This window comes from Ptychodera flava, chromosome 18, assembly GCF_041260155.1.
Source record: "Ptychodera flava strain L36383 chromosome 18, AS_Pfla_20210202, whole genome shotgun sequence".
NCBI lineage: Eukaryota > Metazoa > Hemichordata > Enteropneusta > Ptychoderidae > Ptychodera > Ptychodera flava.
Window position 1 is genome coordinate 31,522,727 of NC_091945.1, and position 20,307 is coordinate 31,543,033.

Genomic DNA, 20,307 nt, shown 5'->3' on the forward strand with positions numbered 1-20,307 from the left:
GATGGCATTGAATAAATGAGTTAAAATTTACAAACAGGTCAAGGGTCATGTTGTTTCGGACGAAGCAATTGTTTAGTAAAGTGCTGGATTTTCCTAAAGTCTAATAGCTTATTTATGTCATGATATAATTAAATAATGATAACAATCGGCGAAATGAATTTTGTGTTAGGTATATAATCTTTTTAGCGTGAAAGGAGTCGCTGGTTGTGTTAACAGTGGTGTGATCGGAGACGGCTGTGGTATCGTACTCAAAACAGAGAAATATACGCCTGACGGCTTGTACTGCTGTTTATGCACATCTATGGGTAACTTGAATAGCTTAGATTATGAGCTCCATAAAATAGGTTATTAAAGCAACTGGTGAGCAAAACTTATAAAGTGCGTCTGCCAGAAACACTGTACGAGGTGACAACATCAGTATTTCCAACGACTGGGACGCTAAAGACTTTGACCACGGACGTCCGAGTTTTCTTAGGGGTATATAATTAAACAATGAATTGACAAGCGAAAGCTTTTTCCAGAGAAGCGCTCACGCAATACTCTTACATTACATAATTTTGGTAAAAAATATCTCCATGCTCGCAAAATTAGGTTTTTTTGGATCATTAAAAGTGACCTGGTATAGAAAGCTTTTTTTTCTCCCTACTGTCCCATGTCCTACTTGGCATGTTAGTACTTTTTCATTAGTGTGACCGCAGGCACCTTGGGATCCAATCTAGCTATCATTGGTTTGTTTTACAATAGAACATAATGGATCTCGTTATGTGATTAGTTGAAAAATAAGCGCAAAATAAGAGCATGAACAATTGTTTCTGTTACTTGCTTGTTATTAAGGTTATATATTATAAACTCAAACGTTATCATCTCTTTTTCTCCCTACTTGCATAGTGTTCGGCATAGAGACAACAACGAAAATGCAGCTTGACTTCCAAGTTAATTGCCCAGAAATTACAGACAGTTAGAATTGTCGTTAAGCTAGTGCCTATATAGGTCGATAACCTTACTTGTCATTTTCTAAATCACCAGGGCGATGTATTGCAACGCCGTCTTCCTTTTACTGATGATAAGCTGTGCAACTTTAGCCGGAGTTGTTGTGTTTGCAGTTTATGCATACTGCGATCCACTTCGTAAGGGTTTTATATCGAAGCCAGACCAGGTAAAAGAAATCGATCTACAGTCAGCGTACTTTTGTAACGTTTTGCCTATGCGTGCAACAGCTTAGGAATATATTTTATAAAGACTGTCAGATTTTTATTCAGTTAAGGTAGTATGCGCCTCGAAATTGAAACTAAAAAACTTTTTCTTGAACTTTCCTCAGGTCAACTTTCATCCAATCTCTTTCACAATCAACCTTATGAATAATTATTGTGGTGAAGACGTTACATATACCATTTTCATACAAAAAAAGAGAGGGCCACTTGTATATACCTTCATATTTCGTCACAATGCGAGTATCCCTAACTATACAATGCAAGATGCAAGGCACATGAGTATTTCAGAGATAAGGAATCATGAGCATACAATTCCTTTCAAATACAGAGTCTTTTCCGATGCCTTTTTAGTTTTTGTTTTACCGTTTCTTATAATTCTGATTATTTAATAGCACTATAAAATTGGCTTTCAATCTCTGTATATTTTCTCTATCAATAATGTCTTCAGTTACTTCATTTTCTCCAAATGATGAAGTATTATAAGCAATATTTACATTAACAGAAACTCCACAGATGTTTTTGGTAAGATTCTGCAAAATTTGAATTTGAATCCTGTTGATGTGATTAGTTTAACTTGTCTATCAGTGAGTTCATTAACAATTAACAGAAGGCTGTATAGAACTTTGCGTAACCTGTTAAGTATTTATCGAACGACTTTTCGTTTTTTCTTTTTCATTTAATGTTAACTTTGTTTGGCACCCTTTGAAAGTATACTGGTCAGTTCTAAAGCTGCATAGCAAACTAAAACAACTTTTTGAGCACACATATCCATACCTACAGACTACACACCTTTGTATTTTATTATCTTGGTTTATACATTTGTCCAATGTTTTTCTGAATTGTAGTTGCTGCCCTACTTCATTGTGGAAAATCTTGGCAATATTCCTGGACTACCTGGACTGTTTATTGCGTCGACATTCAGTGCCGCCCTTAGGTAAGTGCGAAGTCATTTTTAAATGTGTTATTGTTTTCCTGTCTGGGTAAACGGGTAAAAAATTAGCTGGTAACAGATAAATACATTGTAACAGTTGAATTCCATGTAACTGGAAACTGGTGTCCACAAAACCGTGTCTGCTCTGAATTCAACAACCATCTTGATGGTTTGGCATGTACCATACGGTTTTTTACGAGGCTTACGTTCAAGAATATTGCATTTGCGGTAAAATTGAATTGAGGGCTCTAAATGTACTTTTGTGCGCTTTGATAATCATGCGCTAATTGTGCGGGTAATATTAAAGAATAGGGACGCATACGGATCATTCTGTCTGTGTCTGTACGACACTCTTGTTGATAAAAGTTGCCTCTTCCCACTCAATACGGAAGAATGTTTTGCAAATGTGAAGCAAATGCAGCGGTTAATGCATGTTCAGTGTTCACTAATTTTGTAGTTTTCAAATCATTCCAAGCCTACCAAATAAACTTAGCTGTGTTCCTTCATTTTCATGAAGCTGCCTTGGCCGTGGTCACCGGTTTCGGTACAGCCACCATTTTAAAATTTTCGATACGCACAAGGATTTTGCGATACATATATATATATATATATATATATATATATATATACTTTTGTGCATATATATATATATATATATATATATATATATATATATATATTATATATATATATATATATATATATATATATATATTTATTGCGTAAAACAGCAGACCCGTTGTGTCGGTCCCATACACACAGCCCTAGATATCCGAGTTCAGTTGCTGGAAACAGAGACGACAACCCTGTTTCTTCACGCGTAATATTACTACAGTTATATTGAACCACTACTACAAGAACTGGTAAAACCGACCTGCATTAAAAATGATATATTGGTGGGAAAGTGTCTGACGACCAGTTCTAGCAGTCAGTGATGCTCCCTGAGTACGCATACGCTGTCTAAGTATAGGTATACACTAACGCAATGATATAGCCGAAGTAGTATTTGAGTTTAGCAACAAGGGAAATTCAGAATGGTGTGAAAACGCGTGGTGCAACCAGATGTGAACTAATAATGCTCCCGTGTTTCAGGATATAAGTTTCGTCAACTTTGATCAATTATATTCAGATGTATATCCGTAATTGGGAAAGTTAATCAAATATGCAAATACGGAATTAGCTGCGAAAAAGCTAAATGACTTTCACTAAGGGATGGCCATTAGACCTTGGGGGGTTGGGTGGTCACAATGAAATTGTGAACTTTTTTTTATTATTGTAAATTTCTAAAAAATTTTATTTCAAATTAAGATTACCTGTGCAAATATTTATTTCAGAGTAAATTTTAAGATATATATATCATTTTTGTTTAATTTGTCGCTGTCTGAGTAGAAAGAGGGCAAAGATGTAGTGCGAAGCACCACAAGCGGCTATGCAAGTGGTCTAGGGGGGAGGTCCTCCTGCTGTTAGAGCTTTTGAAAAATAGAGATTAAAATGGTGTTATTTGGTGGCACTTGGGGAGTATTTTTGCGGGGGGGGGAGGTCTGGAGGGGGGAGGTGTCCCCTGTCCTGCTGTTGGAGCTTTTGAAAAATAGAGATTAAAATGGTGTTATTTGGTGGCACTTGGGAAGTATTTTTGCGGGGGGGGGGGGAGGTCAGGAGGGGGACCTCTGCCGTTGGAACTTCTGTAAAAATAGAGATCAAAATGGTGTTATATGGTGGCACTTGGGAAGTATTTTGCGGGGAGGGGTGAGGCAGGGGGTGTCCCCCCTCCTGCTGTTGGAGCTTTTGAAAAATAGAGATTAAAATGGTGTTATTTGGTGGCACTTGGGGAGTATTTTTGCGGGGGGGGGGGGGTCAGGAGGGGATGAACCCCCTCCTGCCGTTGGAGCTTTTGAAAAATAGAGATAAATATGGTGGCATTTGGTGGCACTTGGAGAGTATTTGTGCGGGGGGGGGGGGTTTCAGGAGGGGGGGAACCCCCTCCTGCCGTTGGAGCTTCTGTAAAAATAGAGATTAAAATGGTGTTATTTGGTGGCACCTGGGGAGTATTTTTGCGGGGGGGGGGGAGGTCAGGAGGGGGGTGTCCCTCCTCCTGCTGTTGGAGCTTTTGAAAAATATAGATAAATATGGTGTTATTTGGTGGCACTTGGGGAGTATTTTTGCGGGGGGGGGGAGGTCAGGAGAGGGTGAACCCCGTCCTGCTGTTGGAGCTTTTGAATAATAGAGATTAAAATGATGTCATTTGGTGGCACTTTGGGACTATTTTGGGGTGCCCCCCTCCTGCCATTGGAGCTTTTGGAAAATAGAGATTAAAATGGTGTCATTTGGTGGCACTTGGGGAGTATTTTTGATCAAAACATCTATTTCTCTGTAGCAGCATGTCCAAATTGATTGGATGTGTATAGATGTGATGAAATTTCAATATTTGTCTTTTTAGGGCAATTTATGCATTGGTCAAAAAATCTGTATTCGCTGACAGGGCTTGTCCAATTTCTTTGAAATCTGCTGCATAAGTCCCTGAAGGATGATAAATACCTTTTACACACTTTCAGATTTTTATTTTTTTCTCAATTGAAGAAGTCCCAAACCCCAATAAAGTATATATTTTCTGAAAGCCCTAATATAGAGATATCCGACCAACCACAGTACACGGTCATTATTTGCATAAGAGTCACGTGGCAAGCGTTTAGCTCAACCTTCCAAAAAACGTTTTTTTCACCCTTTTGCGAGCACGCTGCAAGCTTCTAAAGTAAGTTAATGCATGGGTGTTTGTACCCATCACCCCAAAAGTAAGAAAATGATCAATTATCTTTAAAAAACCACCAGATTTGATTGATATTTGGTCTAATTATTGGAATTATTAAATTCTTTAAAAAAATGTCTGCCTAAATCTTGACGAGTTGAGTCACGTGATCAAATCTGATATTTTCCCGCCAAAATTTACGTCTTTATTAATTTTAATATTCCAACCGTAAGCCGTTAAATTTTCTTGATTTTCTTTGCACTTTTGGAAACAACATCTATCGTATTCTTTCAAAAATACATGGCACTCATGAAACTCTATCTATACTTCTTTCTGATATTCAAAATATTCATGTAAAACGTCAAAAATATTGTATTTGTTGTTTTTTGTGAAGAAATGTTATTCAAAATTCAATAATTTTGCATCTGCCACTAGTTCTAACACAAGTTCCCATCCCATTTTACATTAATTGGTCATAATATTTTAAATATTTTGATGTTTAGCGGTTGGAATATTCAGTTATTTGCAATATACAATTTTGGCGGGAAAATAACAGATTATGGTCACGTGACCTGACTTAGGTAATATATTATAATAAATTTCAACTTAATCAAATGCGAAACTTTTTTTTGCAATTTTCACAATTTTCTGACCAGTCTGAATAAAAAGTATGTTCAAACTGATTTTACATGTATGTAAGCCTATGCCCATGCATTAACGTACCTGCAAGCTTTCCGGTCGAAATTTGTTCATTGACAAACCTTAACAATATCCTTCATATCCGTGTCTGCGATTTTTTCTCGGCTGCTCGATTCAAATTGTATGGCGTGAAAATTACAATTCGTTGAAAAGCACCTTAGTCTAACACCTTCAAGAGCGCATAACAAAAAAAGGCATATAAAGGAAATCCCAGACACGGATTTTGAGTCCATTATGTTTCTAATGACAGTGTGAATTTCAAGCAGCTACTGTTTGTGAGTGCGAATTGACGAGGTGCCAAAGAAGGCTACCTCATTCACACATCGAATTCGAGAAGAACGCAAAAAAACTGTTTGCTGCTTCGACACCCCGGCGTTTGATAATTAAACGTGCATTAACCTAAACGCGGGCATATTTTGTTATCTAGTGATAATGTCGACCGGGAATGACAGTTGTTCAAAGAAAAAGTCCGAGGAAAATAAAATAGATCGCGGAAAACCGCCAATTTTGGAGCCTTTCTTTTCAGCACGTCGCTACAGCAAATGGCTTCAGTGGGCGAAAACAATGACGTCAGTCATTAGTGATATCGGACGTGTCCTGAATTTATATGTATATAAGCTCGCTGCGTTCCCTAGATAAACACTGCAACGCTACGTGGACGTGATACTATCGGACTAATTGTTTATTGTTCACAAGTTGTGAGAAGTAATCTAATAAATGACGAAAACGACGCTAAGCATCGCAAACCGACGAGTTCAACCTCGTACCACAACCATAGCTTACATATATAATTAGATAAAGTTCAATATGGCGATGGGCACACGGATGGCGCCACAATACGCGAATATATTCATGGCAAACTTAGAAGAAAAATTCCTCAGCACCTACCCCTCAAACCACGTCTGTACGTCCGTTTCATTGATGACGTGTTCTTGATTTGGACCAATGGCCTGGATTCGTTGAAGAAATTTTACAGTGATTTCAATTCGTTCCACCATTCCATCAACTTCACATGTTTTACTCCGAAATTCAGGTTAACTTTCTTGACACTACTATACAGTTCGTGATGGCCGCTTAATAACAAGTGTTTACAGCAAACCCACAGACACTCACAGCTATCTTCGACCAGCAAGCTCCCACCCCAGACATGTCTTCCGTTCAATTATATATAGCCAGGCAATACGTTACTGCAGAATCTGCTCTGAGAATTGCGACCGTGAGGAACAACTTGGTCAGCTTCGCCAAACATTTGTCGCCCTAAATTATAATCCTATTGCAGTTGATGAACAGATCAACCGGGCCAGCAATATCGATCGCAACGACCTCCTCCAATACAGGCAGAGAAAGACTTAAACAGAATCCCACTGGTTGTAACTTACAGTACACAACTGAACAAACTGAACAAAATAGTCAATGAACTCCACCCAATCATACGAGAGGACACACTACTCCGAGAAGTCTTCCCGGAAAAACCGATCGTAGCGTATAGGCAGCCTCCTAACCTCAAACAACGCATTGTCACCAGTAAACTTCCTATGACCATCCAATCCCATGGAACAAAACCCTGTAATAAAGTAAGATGCAAACTGTGCCCTCTCATCAATACCGCCACCACTGTAGTCGGACCCAATCAGAAGAATTTTACAATCAAAGGATCATATAACTGTGACTCCAGTAACGTCATCTATGCTATCACCTGTATAAGATGTCCTTCCGCTGTATACATTGGCCAAACGGGACAGCCACTGCGGAAACGCATCAACAATCACAAGTTCGATATACAGAGCAACAAAACATATAAACTGTTGCCGAACACTTTAACCTGGCCGGACATTCTATCAATGATTTCCGTGGGCTGTACTTAGAAAGATTCGTAGTAAAAGCACCATCCGCAGAGAGACTGAAGAACTCAAAATTATACAATATTTCGACTGTGTCAAGAAGGACTCAATCGAGATTACGGATTTTTAACACATTACAAATAACTATTTTGGCTGTATTTTGCCCCAGTTGTTCCAACCATTGTCCTCATTCAACAGTGTTTTTACACCTTTGCTCAAACTCTTTGTTTCACATTGACACCTCCTTTAGGCATTGTCCATTACCCACGATGCATTTGGCCTAAATTTGCTTCTTTGTCCATTCTGCAAGTACATCTGATGAAGGAGACTGTTGTCTCCGAAAGCTAATGTCATACTAAAAAATTGATCTACAGTGTGCTACCCTCAACAATAGCTTTACATATATAATTAGGGTTTTCATACGAAGTTTGGTGGATACCGACTAAGGTTGACGATTAGCAGAAACTTTATCGTGCCTTCAACCATGGAGGTAGCTACCTCCATGCTTCAACAAACAGCTCATTATAAATCTCCATAAACATGTATATTTAAATTTTGTAGCGGTAACTGTCCTAGCCACACGACCTGACTTTTTAGCCTTGTTCAAAGAAAAAGTCCAGGCTGTAGACTGGCCAAAAATTTGTCTCATGAGAGGTGTCATTTATTCATACATATAAATCTCTACGCCCGTTCGCATCAAAGGAAAGCTTGTGACCCACTTTTTTGAAGGGTCACATCTCCAAACCACTTTGTAGCATAAAGTCTGAACTTATCGGTGCCGTTAAAAAAGAGTTAATAATTACACTCCGATTTTCTGGCTTTGCAAGTGTGTTTTCTGAGCACAAACGTCTTTTTTTCTACCGCCATGATTCATAGCCAGACAACGATCACTGAACGTGGCCTTGTCTGGAGCGGCATGATTAAAACCATTATTGTGTGTGGCTCGCGTAAATTTATTTATCTGTCTGGTTTTTTGTGTTTTTTTTACTCGAAAAATGTATTCGCCGACATTTCACATTTGGTCGAACAACAATTTGATCGCGGGTCTCGGAGTGTTACGAAGGCAACTTGTTCTGAAAAGTGAAAGTACGTGGTCTGGCTTTTGAAGTGCTCCTAGCTTCTTTCAGTCGGTGGAGATTCCAAACCAAAGCAAGGTCATTTGAACGTAATGTAGAAAAGTTGACGTGTGTTACCCGCCAACGTTTCCCGATCGGTCCGAGGAGAGGTTGGTGGATTTTTTCGCGCACAATTTCGAATACAAGTTTGTGGGAGGGGATGTCGCCCGACCTACTGTCAAATTGTATGACATCGCAACCATTCCCAAAATAAAACGACACTGAAAGCCTTGGTGAGGTACTTACATGTAGATGTAATCTTTATTCACTGTGATTACGTTCAGATGCACTGACGACGGTGCATAATAAGCTTACAACGCGAACTTTACCGAGTTCAACCGGTGTGTTAACACAATCACTGCATTAGAAAAAAAAATCGGTTTTTTTCCGGTTACAATTAGTTTGGAGCAGGAACAATTTTGGATGTCGGACTTTATCAGGTATACAAGATATAATCCGAAACGGACATAATAATTTGATGTTCGGCATCATAGGTTGGGATCCTGGGAACAGTTTTTTGCCCACGTGTGAACACGTGGGCATATGTCGCAGCGATGTCTGTCTGTCTGTCTGTCTGTCTGTCTGTCTGTTGGTCCATTTTCTCAAAAACGGCTGAACGTATTTCAGTCAAATTTGGTAGACATCTTCAGAATTCAAATGGCTAGAACTGAAAAGGTTTTGGTGGGCGTGGCTTGGATATTAATGAAGTTATGAAAGTTTTAATTTTTCTGTTACGCCGCGTATGACAAGTGAAAACAATCGACTGTTTGAGGGCGCTGTGAAATGTGCTTGTCCAGGTTGGCTACAGCTGCAGCTGGATAGCTCTGGTTTCAACCACGGTCCCTCCGTGTTTCAACCTCGTATTGAACATTAAAAATATGATATTTTATTACTCATTCAACTCACTATTCAAGATAAAATATCGTTTAGCAAATTAGCTTTATCCTTGGTAATTGATTGTTTCCCTCGCTGCTCGATCGCCAGAAATGAGTACATACGTTCTTAGCCCTGCGTACGATGCTGTGTGTTCCGCTACAGCTAATAGCCCCGCTCACCACAGCCCTGCAAAGGCCCGTACGTAGAGTTGGTGACTTCAAATCCATTTTTGGACTTGACGTAAAAAGCCAAATTACTGCCGAAATTCAGCGTTCTTGGGCCCAAGTCATATCCCTGCCTACCTCAGCTACTCGATCGCTTCCAAAAATGCCAGTCTTTTATTCTTTTTTCGTAAATAACCGTCGATGTCGGCAACTCTCTCGCTAGCCCTGCGTACGTACGCAGTGTACGCTGTGCATTCCCTGTGTGCGTTCCTAACACACAGCGTACACTGCGTACGTACGCAGGGCTAGCGAGAGAGTTGCCGACATCGACGGTTATTTACGAAAAAAGAATAAAAGACTGGCATTTTTGGAAGCGATCGAGTAGCTGAGGTAGGCAGGGATACGACTTGGGCCCAAGAACGCTGAATTTCGGCAGTAATTTGGCTTTTTACGTCAAGTCCAAAAATGGATTTGAAGTCACCAACTCTACGTACGGGTCTTTGCAGGGCTGTGGTGAGCGGGGCTATTATTAGCTGTAGCGGAACACACAGCATCGTACGCAGGGCTAATACGTTCTCTACCTAGCCTCATGGCATGGAAGTGCTGATGAATAATATTACTTTGGGTCAAAGGTATTGAAGTGTCCAATCAGGTTCGTGCACAGAGTCCAAGGCCATGACCTACTTCATGTACTTCTGCACTGTTTTGATTTTGCTTCGCCAAGAAACGTATTCGTCATTGTCCATAGAAGTATGTTTGCTCTCCTTTGAGGTTGTTTGTGAAACAAATTCCGGGATAGGCCTTGGAATGCATACGATCGGCATCGCGGCAGTGCATGTAGCTAGCCCTACGAGTATGGCGAGAGTGTCCGGCTTTGGCTACGCCGCCTCCCACCTCCGGCAGGCGGCGTAGCCCCCGGCGTAGCCAAAGCCGGACACTGTCGCCATACTCGTAGGGCTACGCATGTAGCGTACCATGCTTGTGTAACTGCCGAGCTCAACGTGCATTCACGGTTGATACTCGTGTACAATCATGATGTGTTCAATTCTGATGAAGATTCATAAGTCTTACTTTTGCAGTCTTTTTTCCGTACGATAATCCCGACAATACGTGTTACTGTTAGACGAGGTGGCCATTTTATGATTCAATACTGCACAGCTACATAGCGTCACTATCGTGTGATCGAGGTACAGCATTGTTGAACGGGATACAGAAACTCTGCAGAGGGAGAAACGATCGTTGACATGAACAGTCAATGTACTTCAGCACGTAGTCCGCAGATAGCGGATCGAGAAAATAAACGTGTCCCAGTAAATAACGGAATATTTATGTACATTAACTCGATATTAATCAAATTTCCAGCTCATCGCAAAAAAATGTATTGCAAAGATTAATTTGTCACTGACAAATACTGCACTGTATGGAAAAAACAGTCTGTAGAATAGTTCAACCTCAAGTGGTATTACCCGAGACAAACACTTGTGTTGTCAATTTTGATTTCATTTCATAAACTTCATACTTCATCGAGTATCGTGTATTTCAGCCTTTGTGAAGCCATTTTATTGATATTTTCAATTTTTGTCTTGGCTTTGTTGTGGAATATGTTGAATCGTCTCCGTGGACATGTAGGCAAAAGTGTGACGGGGTCGAAGTGACTTGGGTACCTGGGGCCGACCAAAACCAGTGTGAATTACTGGGGTCAAAGCGGACAGCGGCCGGGATGACGTGTTCCCCAAGCGAGCTACCTTCAGAAGTCTGTTTCATCGCAAAAAACGTCAACTTTTAAAACCCGTCATTTATTTACTGATGTTATTCTCAGCATCACAAACATATACGCCTCTGCTATGTATCACAGCAAATAGTTATATTTGAGCGCCCCGTAAATGGGATCCTCGTTTTTTTGCGAACCCGGAAGTGTGTCTTGCTCAATGCATTTCCTACCCATAGCGAGGGAAACTGCCCGCGTTCCCATGCTCCCATGCACCCTTTTTCAATGCCAGTGCAACGCCATCTGTGCAAAATTTGTTGTGGTATGCTCCCGTGTGATGGAAAACCTCTCTTATTCTAACAATGACGTAGTTGACTTTGGACTTCGATTTCGTAAATGTGATGTCCATGCAGTGAGTTTGGGTTGGCGCGCTTATAATGCAATCTTCGCCCGCCTGCGGTCCGATATCCCGCATTTATTAGCGATATTTATCTGTTTTGACTTGACCAAAGTTGGCAAAACTTGCTATGTACATTAAAGATACTATGATACAAGATTATTGAAAGTCATTTGACATTTTTTTCAGCCAATTCCCAATATGCATATTTAATGAACCTTCCAAATTAGGGATATATACTGGCATTTACTTGATAAAATTTGGCGAAACATGCTGTGTACATTGATCATTATACCAGGTTATAACAGTATTGAAAGTCATTTTGCATTTTCATGTCAGCTAATTCATAATTTGCATAAATAGCTAACAAGCTTTCACGGTTTGGCATATAGAGCTTGAAGGACTTGACCAAAGGTAATTACACATGCTATATTGTGATACAATGACAGTACTCAAAGAAATTAATTATTTTTATTTCAGCTAATTACATATTTGAATACTTAATGACCTTTAGATTTGATCTGTGGTGAAATTCATTGTGTTGATCATAACTCTTTAAATGTAGCAAAGCATGTAGCAAAGGTTCAAACTTGCACATAAATGCAATATATAATGAAACACGTGAGCATTTTCAGTTCATATCTGGTTTACTTTAGCCAATACCTTATTTGCAAATTTAATGAACTTTCCTAATTAAGGATATTTACCTGTCTTGACCAGACCAAAGCTGACAAATTGTTTTGTACATTAAAGATACTATGATACGAGATTATTAAAAGTCATTTAACATTTTTACTTCAGCCTATTCCTAATTTGCATATTTAATGAGAACATTTCAATCAATTCCTTATTTGCATATTTTAATGAACTTTCCTGATTGGGGATATATATTTGGATTTAGAATTAATCTGTGGTGAATATTATTCGTTATGTTGATCATAACACTTTCAATGAAGTTGCAGAAATGTGGCAAGGGTTCAGTTTGCATATAACTGCAATATATAATGAAACACGTGGGCATTTTCAGTTCATATCTGGTTGAATGCCAGACATTGCACAGTACAATAAATTACCCACAATGCTGTTTGATTTGTACCAACGACATTAGTTTTCTTATAACTTTTTCAGTTCTGTATAAAAGCAATAATGTGAAGTCTCACGCTAATTGATTAATTATATTTATTAAAAGTACGTTGAAATATTGTAGTATAATTTTCAAAGAAACCGTCAATTAACCATAAAAGTCACATTCTGCAGGTACTACAAATGTCACAGTTTTGGGAAGCAAGTTATGACCAACTGAAGGGGTCATTCTCCGAAAAAAGTTAGCATGTAAATTTCTTTTGTCTTTTCTATTTGCAAAAAAATCAATATCCTTTTTCCATCACTTTATTCGGTATGGCTGAGGACACAATCAGCGGAAAATGTTACAAAAATGGTATCTCCTCTCTCAATCAAGCACAATTTTCTTAATCCTTTAAAATGGGAATTGAGAAAAAAGGTGTCCTTAAAAGTACGTTTTCAGAATTTTTACAACTAGTCCAGGAATTTGTCTATACATGGGAGACATGGTAGACTTCACAGGGGAATCTACGTTGGTACAAATCATGATGCGTTATGGGAAATCTCTAGTACTGTGCATTGTATTGACCGACATATACCAGAAAAAGTTGTGGTTTTTGGTTGGTTTTTCGGCTGTAGTTTCTTCCGGAGCAGGATCGAAGAATTTTTAGTGTGGAACTTTCTTCTTGCGTGTCGACACACATGTAAAATATTAACGGAAGTGGACGTCATTTTTTGGTTTTCGGTCGTAACATTAAGTTGGATGGAGAACAGTTTTGGTTGTCTTACAGTCTGTCGGGTATGGACAGACGTGAAACATACCAGTAAAACACGCGACACGTAGTTTTTGGCCGCAACAGCGGAAACAGTTCTGTATGTCGAAAATGACTTATTGGACTAGGCTTCGGAGGGACTGTGCTTCAACAAACATTGTTACGGTTTATTGTTGACAGGCGGGAGTAATCCTGGGTTTTGGAGAAGCCCAACAACGTCACTATGTAAATTACGCAACGTTGTGTCACTCAAGATGGATTATGCAAATAGCGATGCAAATATGTACACAATATTTACAAAAGCTCCCCGATTTGACATAGGATAGCCACGTGCATTTGTTTTGATTTTAAAAAATCGTGAATTACACGGAAACCATTCCTTATCTTGAACTGGCGACACATCTCAATTCTGGGCCTTACTTTAAGGCGTTTTCTCAGAGAATTTTGAAAATTCGACAGAAAAATGATCGATTTGGTATTTATCATCTTTAAGATTTCTTTAAATCATGCTCTTTTTTGTGGTGGAAAAATTCTTCAGATAATTGTCATTCAGCATTTGCTACACACAAACGATCATTCATGCAGATTTATTCAGTATTTGCTATCGAGAAACTTTCAAAGTTCAACCCTTTTGTGTGTTTTTGTGTTGGGATTTGTTGGATAGATGGCATTCGACGTAGTGTATTGTTGAATGTTAAAAATGTGTTGCTGTTGTTTTTTGAGGCTGTTTGTTGTGAAAAAAGAATTGAAAATGCCTTTTTAAAAGCAAAATAATACATAATGACTTAATATGTTGTTTAATCATTATTGATATGTTTCTACTTGTTAACCCATTCTTGCATTCATCATTGCAATAAAATGCTGTGAAAAAATGAACCTTATTCTGTTGACCTGTTTACCTTGATCTTAAAAGGCAAATATAACTTTCTGTCTTGACAACCATACCATACTTTCAATGTTTTACCTAGTGTACTTGCTTGGTTTGTACGCAGGAAACAGGCTCTATGATATTATAATTTTCAAGTGATCAAAATACAAAAGTCCTGAAAAGATAAGATAATCACAACTTCCTGTATAACAGTTCGGGCAATTTCCAAATGTAGTAATTTTCCTCACGTGACGAATTTTTACCAGATATAGTAATATTTTTCAAAGTGAGGCTATGACCTCCGCTGTTGACCCTGCTGTTGCTATGACTCGAACGACGCTACGAAGATGGCGGTAAATCCAACTGTGTCGACGCTATATATCATGTATATACAAAGACGACTGAGCAGAAAGAGGTGAGAGCGGTTTTGTTCTTCCTTCTAAAGCTGACATGACAACTGGTAGTTGTAGATTTAAGAACACTTTCGAATAAAATCGTCAAGCACAACATACAGAAATCTTCTAGCTACAGTGCCGTAGCTTGATGTTTGTTTTGTCTGCATCTGCGGGTCACATACGGCACTCGTAGAAGTAGTACGTTTGACGGCAAAACCAAACAACATCAGGACCTTTTTTATATGCGAGAGTGCACAGTTAACAGCACGGGATTCCGTTTGTCCTCAAAATCTGACTTTTTATTTGTCACTGTATGGCCAATGCCAGACAATGACGTCGTCGCATTATACATAACATAAACGTGTGGTGACGACCAGTTACTCGAAGTACGGTTGAGCATGGAGGTAGCTTCCTACCTCCATGGGTTGAGATAGTCTGTCCGTTTATATAGCTCTATGGTCTGCCGGATTGCGGCCAATCAAGGCTGTTGCCGTCACGGCCAGCCCATCCAACAGACTATGACTTAGAACTCCCAAAAAATGCAAGTAGGTGAGGTGTATTCAGAGCAAGTGGTATAAGCAAGCTAAATATTAGAGATCTTCAACAGTATAATAAGGTGCACTATTGCTGTCCAACCACAGGGTACTAGGAATATTTATTATTAATAATAAAGAAATATGAAAAAGTATATAATAATTATTATTATTATTATTATTATTATTATTATTATTATTATTATTAGTGTCATCATCATCATCATCATCATTGTCATCATCATGCAGCACCATCATTGGCAATGTTTAAATCCTACCAAAGTTTTCCAGTCTCTATCTGAATTCCTCTTCCCTATAATACTTAAACATTGATGATGATGATGATGATGATGATGATGATGATGATGATGATGATAACAATAATAATAATAATAATAATAATAACAATAATAACAATATTAGAATGAACAGGAGAAGAAGATTTTTCATATTTCTTTATTATTAATAATATAGTTATGAGTACCGGCCCTGTGCTCAGACAAACTCACAATATGCCTATTTGATTGTGTTCATCACAGTTACCATGAATGGAAGTAGTTGGTAAAGCTACAGAAGCTAACATCACAACGGTTAACCCTAGAACAAGAATATGTGGAGAGACGCAATAAATGTTCTGTTTTAGATAAATGTCTCAGCAGCATACAAAGTCACTTAAATAGGTAGGTTTATGGGAAATTCCACAGCAATACAACCTATTTAAGTTGAGAGAGAGAGAGAGAGAGAGAGAGAGAGAGAGAGAGAGAGAGAGAGAGAGAGAGAGAGAGAGAGAGAGAGACAGACAGACAGACAGACAGACAGACACAGAGACAGACAGACAGACAGACAGAAAGAGACAGACACAGACACAAAAGAGAGACACAGACAGATAGACAAAGACAGACTGACAGAGATATAGAGACAGACATACATGCACATAGACATAGATAGACACACAGAGACAGACAGACAGATACTGATTGAGGGAGTGAGAATTTTTGATACATCTAACATATTCTTTTTTCTGCCACAGCTCTCTATTACATCACAATGGATCATACTTATTCAACATTTTCTCCAGTCTTCAATCCCTGTGAGCCGGACACACCTCAGAAGCAGCCAAGGAGGTTAATGACCTACAAACTGCCAGCTACTGATAGTGATGTTCATAATTGTCTTTCTTCTGTTGTGAATTCCATTGCGAACAATGAACTGTCAGCTGATGAGATGCAATACCTGGCCTTTGCTCTTGGTAAGGCACAAGCTCAAAGTGTTGCTCAGGACTTTTTATGTTTTGATCAGTGTTACACCAAGCTGGATGAACTTATTACCATACAACCTTGTTTGTGGTATATAAATAGAAATCCTATTGTAACAGGTTTTATTGATGGGTTGTCAGGTGATGGTGACATCTTTTTAAATGAATATCAAATCACAAATTGTAAGAAAATGTATGCTAAGGTTAAGGCAGTAGAAGCCTTGTATCATGTGAATTCAATGAATTCAGTATCACCCTTTGCTTTCTCAGAGTCTGTTGTGGGCTATTCAGTATCAAACAGTAGAGCAGTTGTTAACCTTTACAATCATGCACAGCCAGCCTGTTCTTACACCAGGATGAAAACTTGGCTGCAGGACAGGCAACAGTTGATCCTGTTTTCCCACAGGGAGATGTACATGTGGCTATTGACAATGACCAGATAGTAGGCAAAACATACAGGGTCAAAGAAAACAGCAAAGTCAATGTTAGTGTATTGACAAGTGTGTGTTATGCTCAGTTGAATCCTGAAGGTAAACTTCAGGAGGATCCAGCACTGAAACCATATAACTGGTTTAAATATGAAGGATTTTCTGAAAAGGTGCAGCAAATCAGAAATAATACCAATGTTTGGTTGGCAACACTGTCAGACATCCATTATCAGCAACTTTACATCCACATAGAGTCACGTTTAAAGGTTGTAAATGAGCAAATTGTTTGTGATACACAAGACAGCATTGATAAGGCTGTTACTCTAGCTAACAAGTGTAAAACACAAAGGCAGTGTCAAAAGTGTCACACATGGATGGCAAAGTCCAAAAGAATTTGTGTAAATCCTGAGTGTAAGGTAAATTTTAAACTATCTGAAGAAAAGGGAAAAAATATTTCCACATTTTCACTAAAATCACAAAGAGAAAGTAAACCAACAGAATATAAAGTAAGTTTTAAGCAAATTGAATGCAGTCACAAGTTCATACCAACTTATGAAAACCTGTCAGATAATACATGTGACAAGAGATATGCAAATGTCAGTAGTAAGCACCCCAGTCAACCACCTGTTGCTGGGGTATTGGACCCAGTGTTTGTGAACCCAAACTCATATGAAAGTGTTAAGCAAGTGTTGCATCATGTTGGTAAAATATCTGGAATCAAACGCTATGATAGTGGTACTAAGGAGTGGATTTCCATTTATATGGATGGCTTGCCATACATGTTAGCCACACAAACTCATACGTGAATCTTACATTTGCCCTGTTTGCAATTTGTCTATCCTTGGCAGCAATGAATTGAGGATCACTGTGAGGAAGTACATAGTGACAGAAATCTAATTGGCAGTTTAGAATTTGACTGGGTTAATCTTAGAATAGGACCAGGGCACATGGAAATGAACATGATCAAGTCATACTTTGAACTAAATTGGGAAACTTTCCTGTCATGTTTGTCAAATTTAATGGGATTCTGTTCAGAAAAAGCCCAAAAATATGCTAAAAGGTGCTCAGACAACCATAAAGCCTGGGAATTACTGGAAATATTCTACCTTGGGTCAACTGATGAGCTTCTCATACCATATGTAAGAAGTGATTTGCTAAAAAATCAGTCACCAAGTGTTGAAGGGTTTATGAAGTTTCTGAAAACTGTGACTGATCCCAACTATATATATCTTGCTGAGCAAATTTTTACATACTGTCAAGCCATCATAAATTACAGGGCAGGTGTTCGAAGGAACAACAGTGATGTAATGATGGCTGGACGAATCAAATTTTCACCAATTTTCCATGCAAGAAATCGCCCAAAGTACATGTATATAGATATTGCTGATACCATAGATAGAGTCATCTATCCCCAGAAACTCAGAGATTTCATTAGCCAAAATGAATCTGTTTCTGTCAGTGGTGATCACAGCAGAGGTGAAGGTATGGATTTCATCCTAGAGAGCTTTAACAAAAGTAGTAAAACTTGGGTGACTGGCGTTCCTGACAGCAAGGAATGGGTTATCATATTTAGAAATCTAAGTAAACTTAATAGTCTGCGCAAAGTTACATTTGAAAATATGGCATGCAGGATCTAAATTTGCCACTGCTGGTACAAAGCCCAAAAGGAGAATGAAATTCTTGCTTGGAGAAAGCATTTGAGAAGTGAAAATTACACAACCACTCCAGATGAAAATAAACCTCATGTCAGTGTAACTGGTAAGATGTTAGACAGGGATTTGGTGAATTTCAGTCAAAATGCCCTTAATATGAGAAAGCGGCACATAGATGTTAATTTTTTGGGAAAATCATCAGATGAACAAAACTATCCAGTGTTTGTCACACCTGAGGAAAGAGAGTATTATACTGACATAGCAAATCAAACTAAAGCTGTAATTGAGAGGTTGATTGACACAAAAATTTCTTGTATTTTAGACACGTCTGTGAAAGACATGTACAAACATAAGTGGGAAACTGAGGTCAAAGGTCAAAGGAAAAGTGTCTATGTGTCTTTCTATGATGAAATTGGCACCATAATTGAACAGCAGCAGTGTATAGATGATGTATGTTCTTATGGAGACATTGATGATGTGTAGAAAGCATAAGTTCCATGTATAATTAAAGGTATACAGTCACCAGTAATCTATATATGCCCATACATGTGTATTTGTATATCATGTACTTGTTAAACTGTTATGCCAAATCAACTTCCATATTCATAAGTCATACAGAGCATATTTGGGATGACATTAGTGATATTGAATAAATATTGGAGTAGAATAAATAGTAGATTAATGTGACACACCCAGTTGATTTTTTATTGTGTAGGTTTCTGTTGTTGTTACATTATTGGATCTTTTCTCAAACTTCCAAGTATTTAGTGTAATTGCCATGGAAAACAACAATGATGTTTTCTAACTTTTACCATTGTGGAAAAGAGAGTCTGTACGGACAATATTGTAATCTCAATAAATAGTATTTAATTGAATATCAAATGTGTGAATACTCTATGAATACATACACCACTATAAGTACAATCATTACAATAAATATTGTTTCATAAAACCCTGAACCTGACAGCAACAGAGTGCTGGTTTCCACCTATTTATTAAGAAATACAAGAATATACAACTGCTGCTCTCTTATTACCGTGTGTTGACACCTCCATTTCTATCATATATATATATATATCTATATATACTATATATATAATATATTATATATATATATATAATATATATATATATATATATATATATATATATATATATATATATATATTATATATATATATATATATATATAAAGTAAAGTAAAGTAAGCCTTTATTGAAATCGTATCCCAGTTGGGATCTTGATCATAAAGTACAATAAAGGTTTTGCAAAAACAACAATGAAAGAGTTATATAATTATTATATATATATATATATATATATATATATATATATATATATATATATGTATATATATGTATATATATATGTATATATATATATGTATATATATATATAGTTTGAGTTTACAATAGAACAATAACAATAATTCCAGTATTAAATAAGAACAGAACATATTTCAGTATGTACCGAAAATTAGCTGATGGAAATAATCAACGCAAATGTCTATGTAGAGGGAGTGAGTTGAGCTTTAAAAACCAAAGATTTAGCATATCCCACTAAGATGAACAACATTACAACAACAATCAATAAAATCATGTCAAAACTGAGCTTTTATCCCTTTAGATATGTTCCAGTGCAAGTAACAAATGAGTG

At 37.9% G+C, this 20,307-nt stretch overlaps 1 protein-coding gene across 1 annotated transcript in view; it reads left to right on the forward strand.

Moving 5' to 3' along the window:
* Positions 1 to 20,307, forward strand: part of LOC139117391 (sodium-coupled monocarboxylate transporter 2-like) — a 44,718-nt gene that overhangs the window by 9,159 nt on the left and 15,252 nt on the right. Inside the window, exons 7-8 of the mRNA XM_070680475.1 lie at positions 1,027 to 1,156; positions 2,057 to 2,145. Coding sequence (XP_070536576.1) covers positions 1,027 to 1,156; positions 2,057 to 2,145 — 219 coding nt within the window. The remainder of the gene's footprint in view (positions 1 to 1,026; positions 1,157 to 2,056; positions 2,146 to 20,307) is intronic.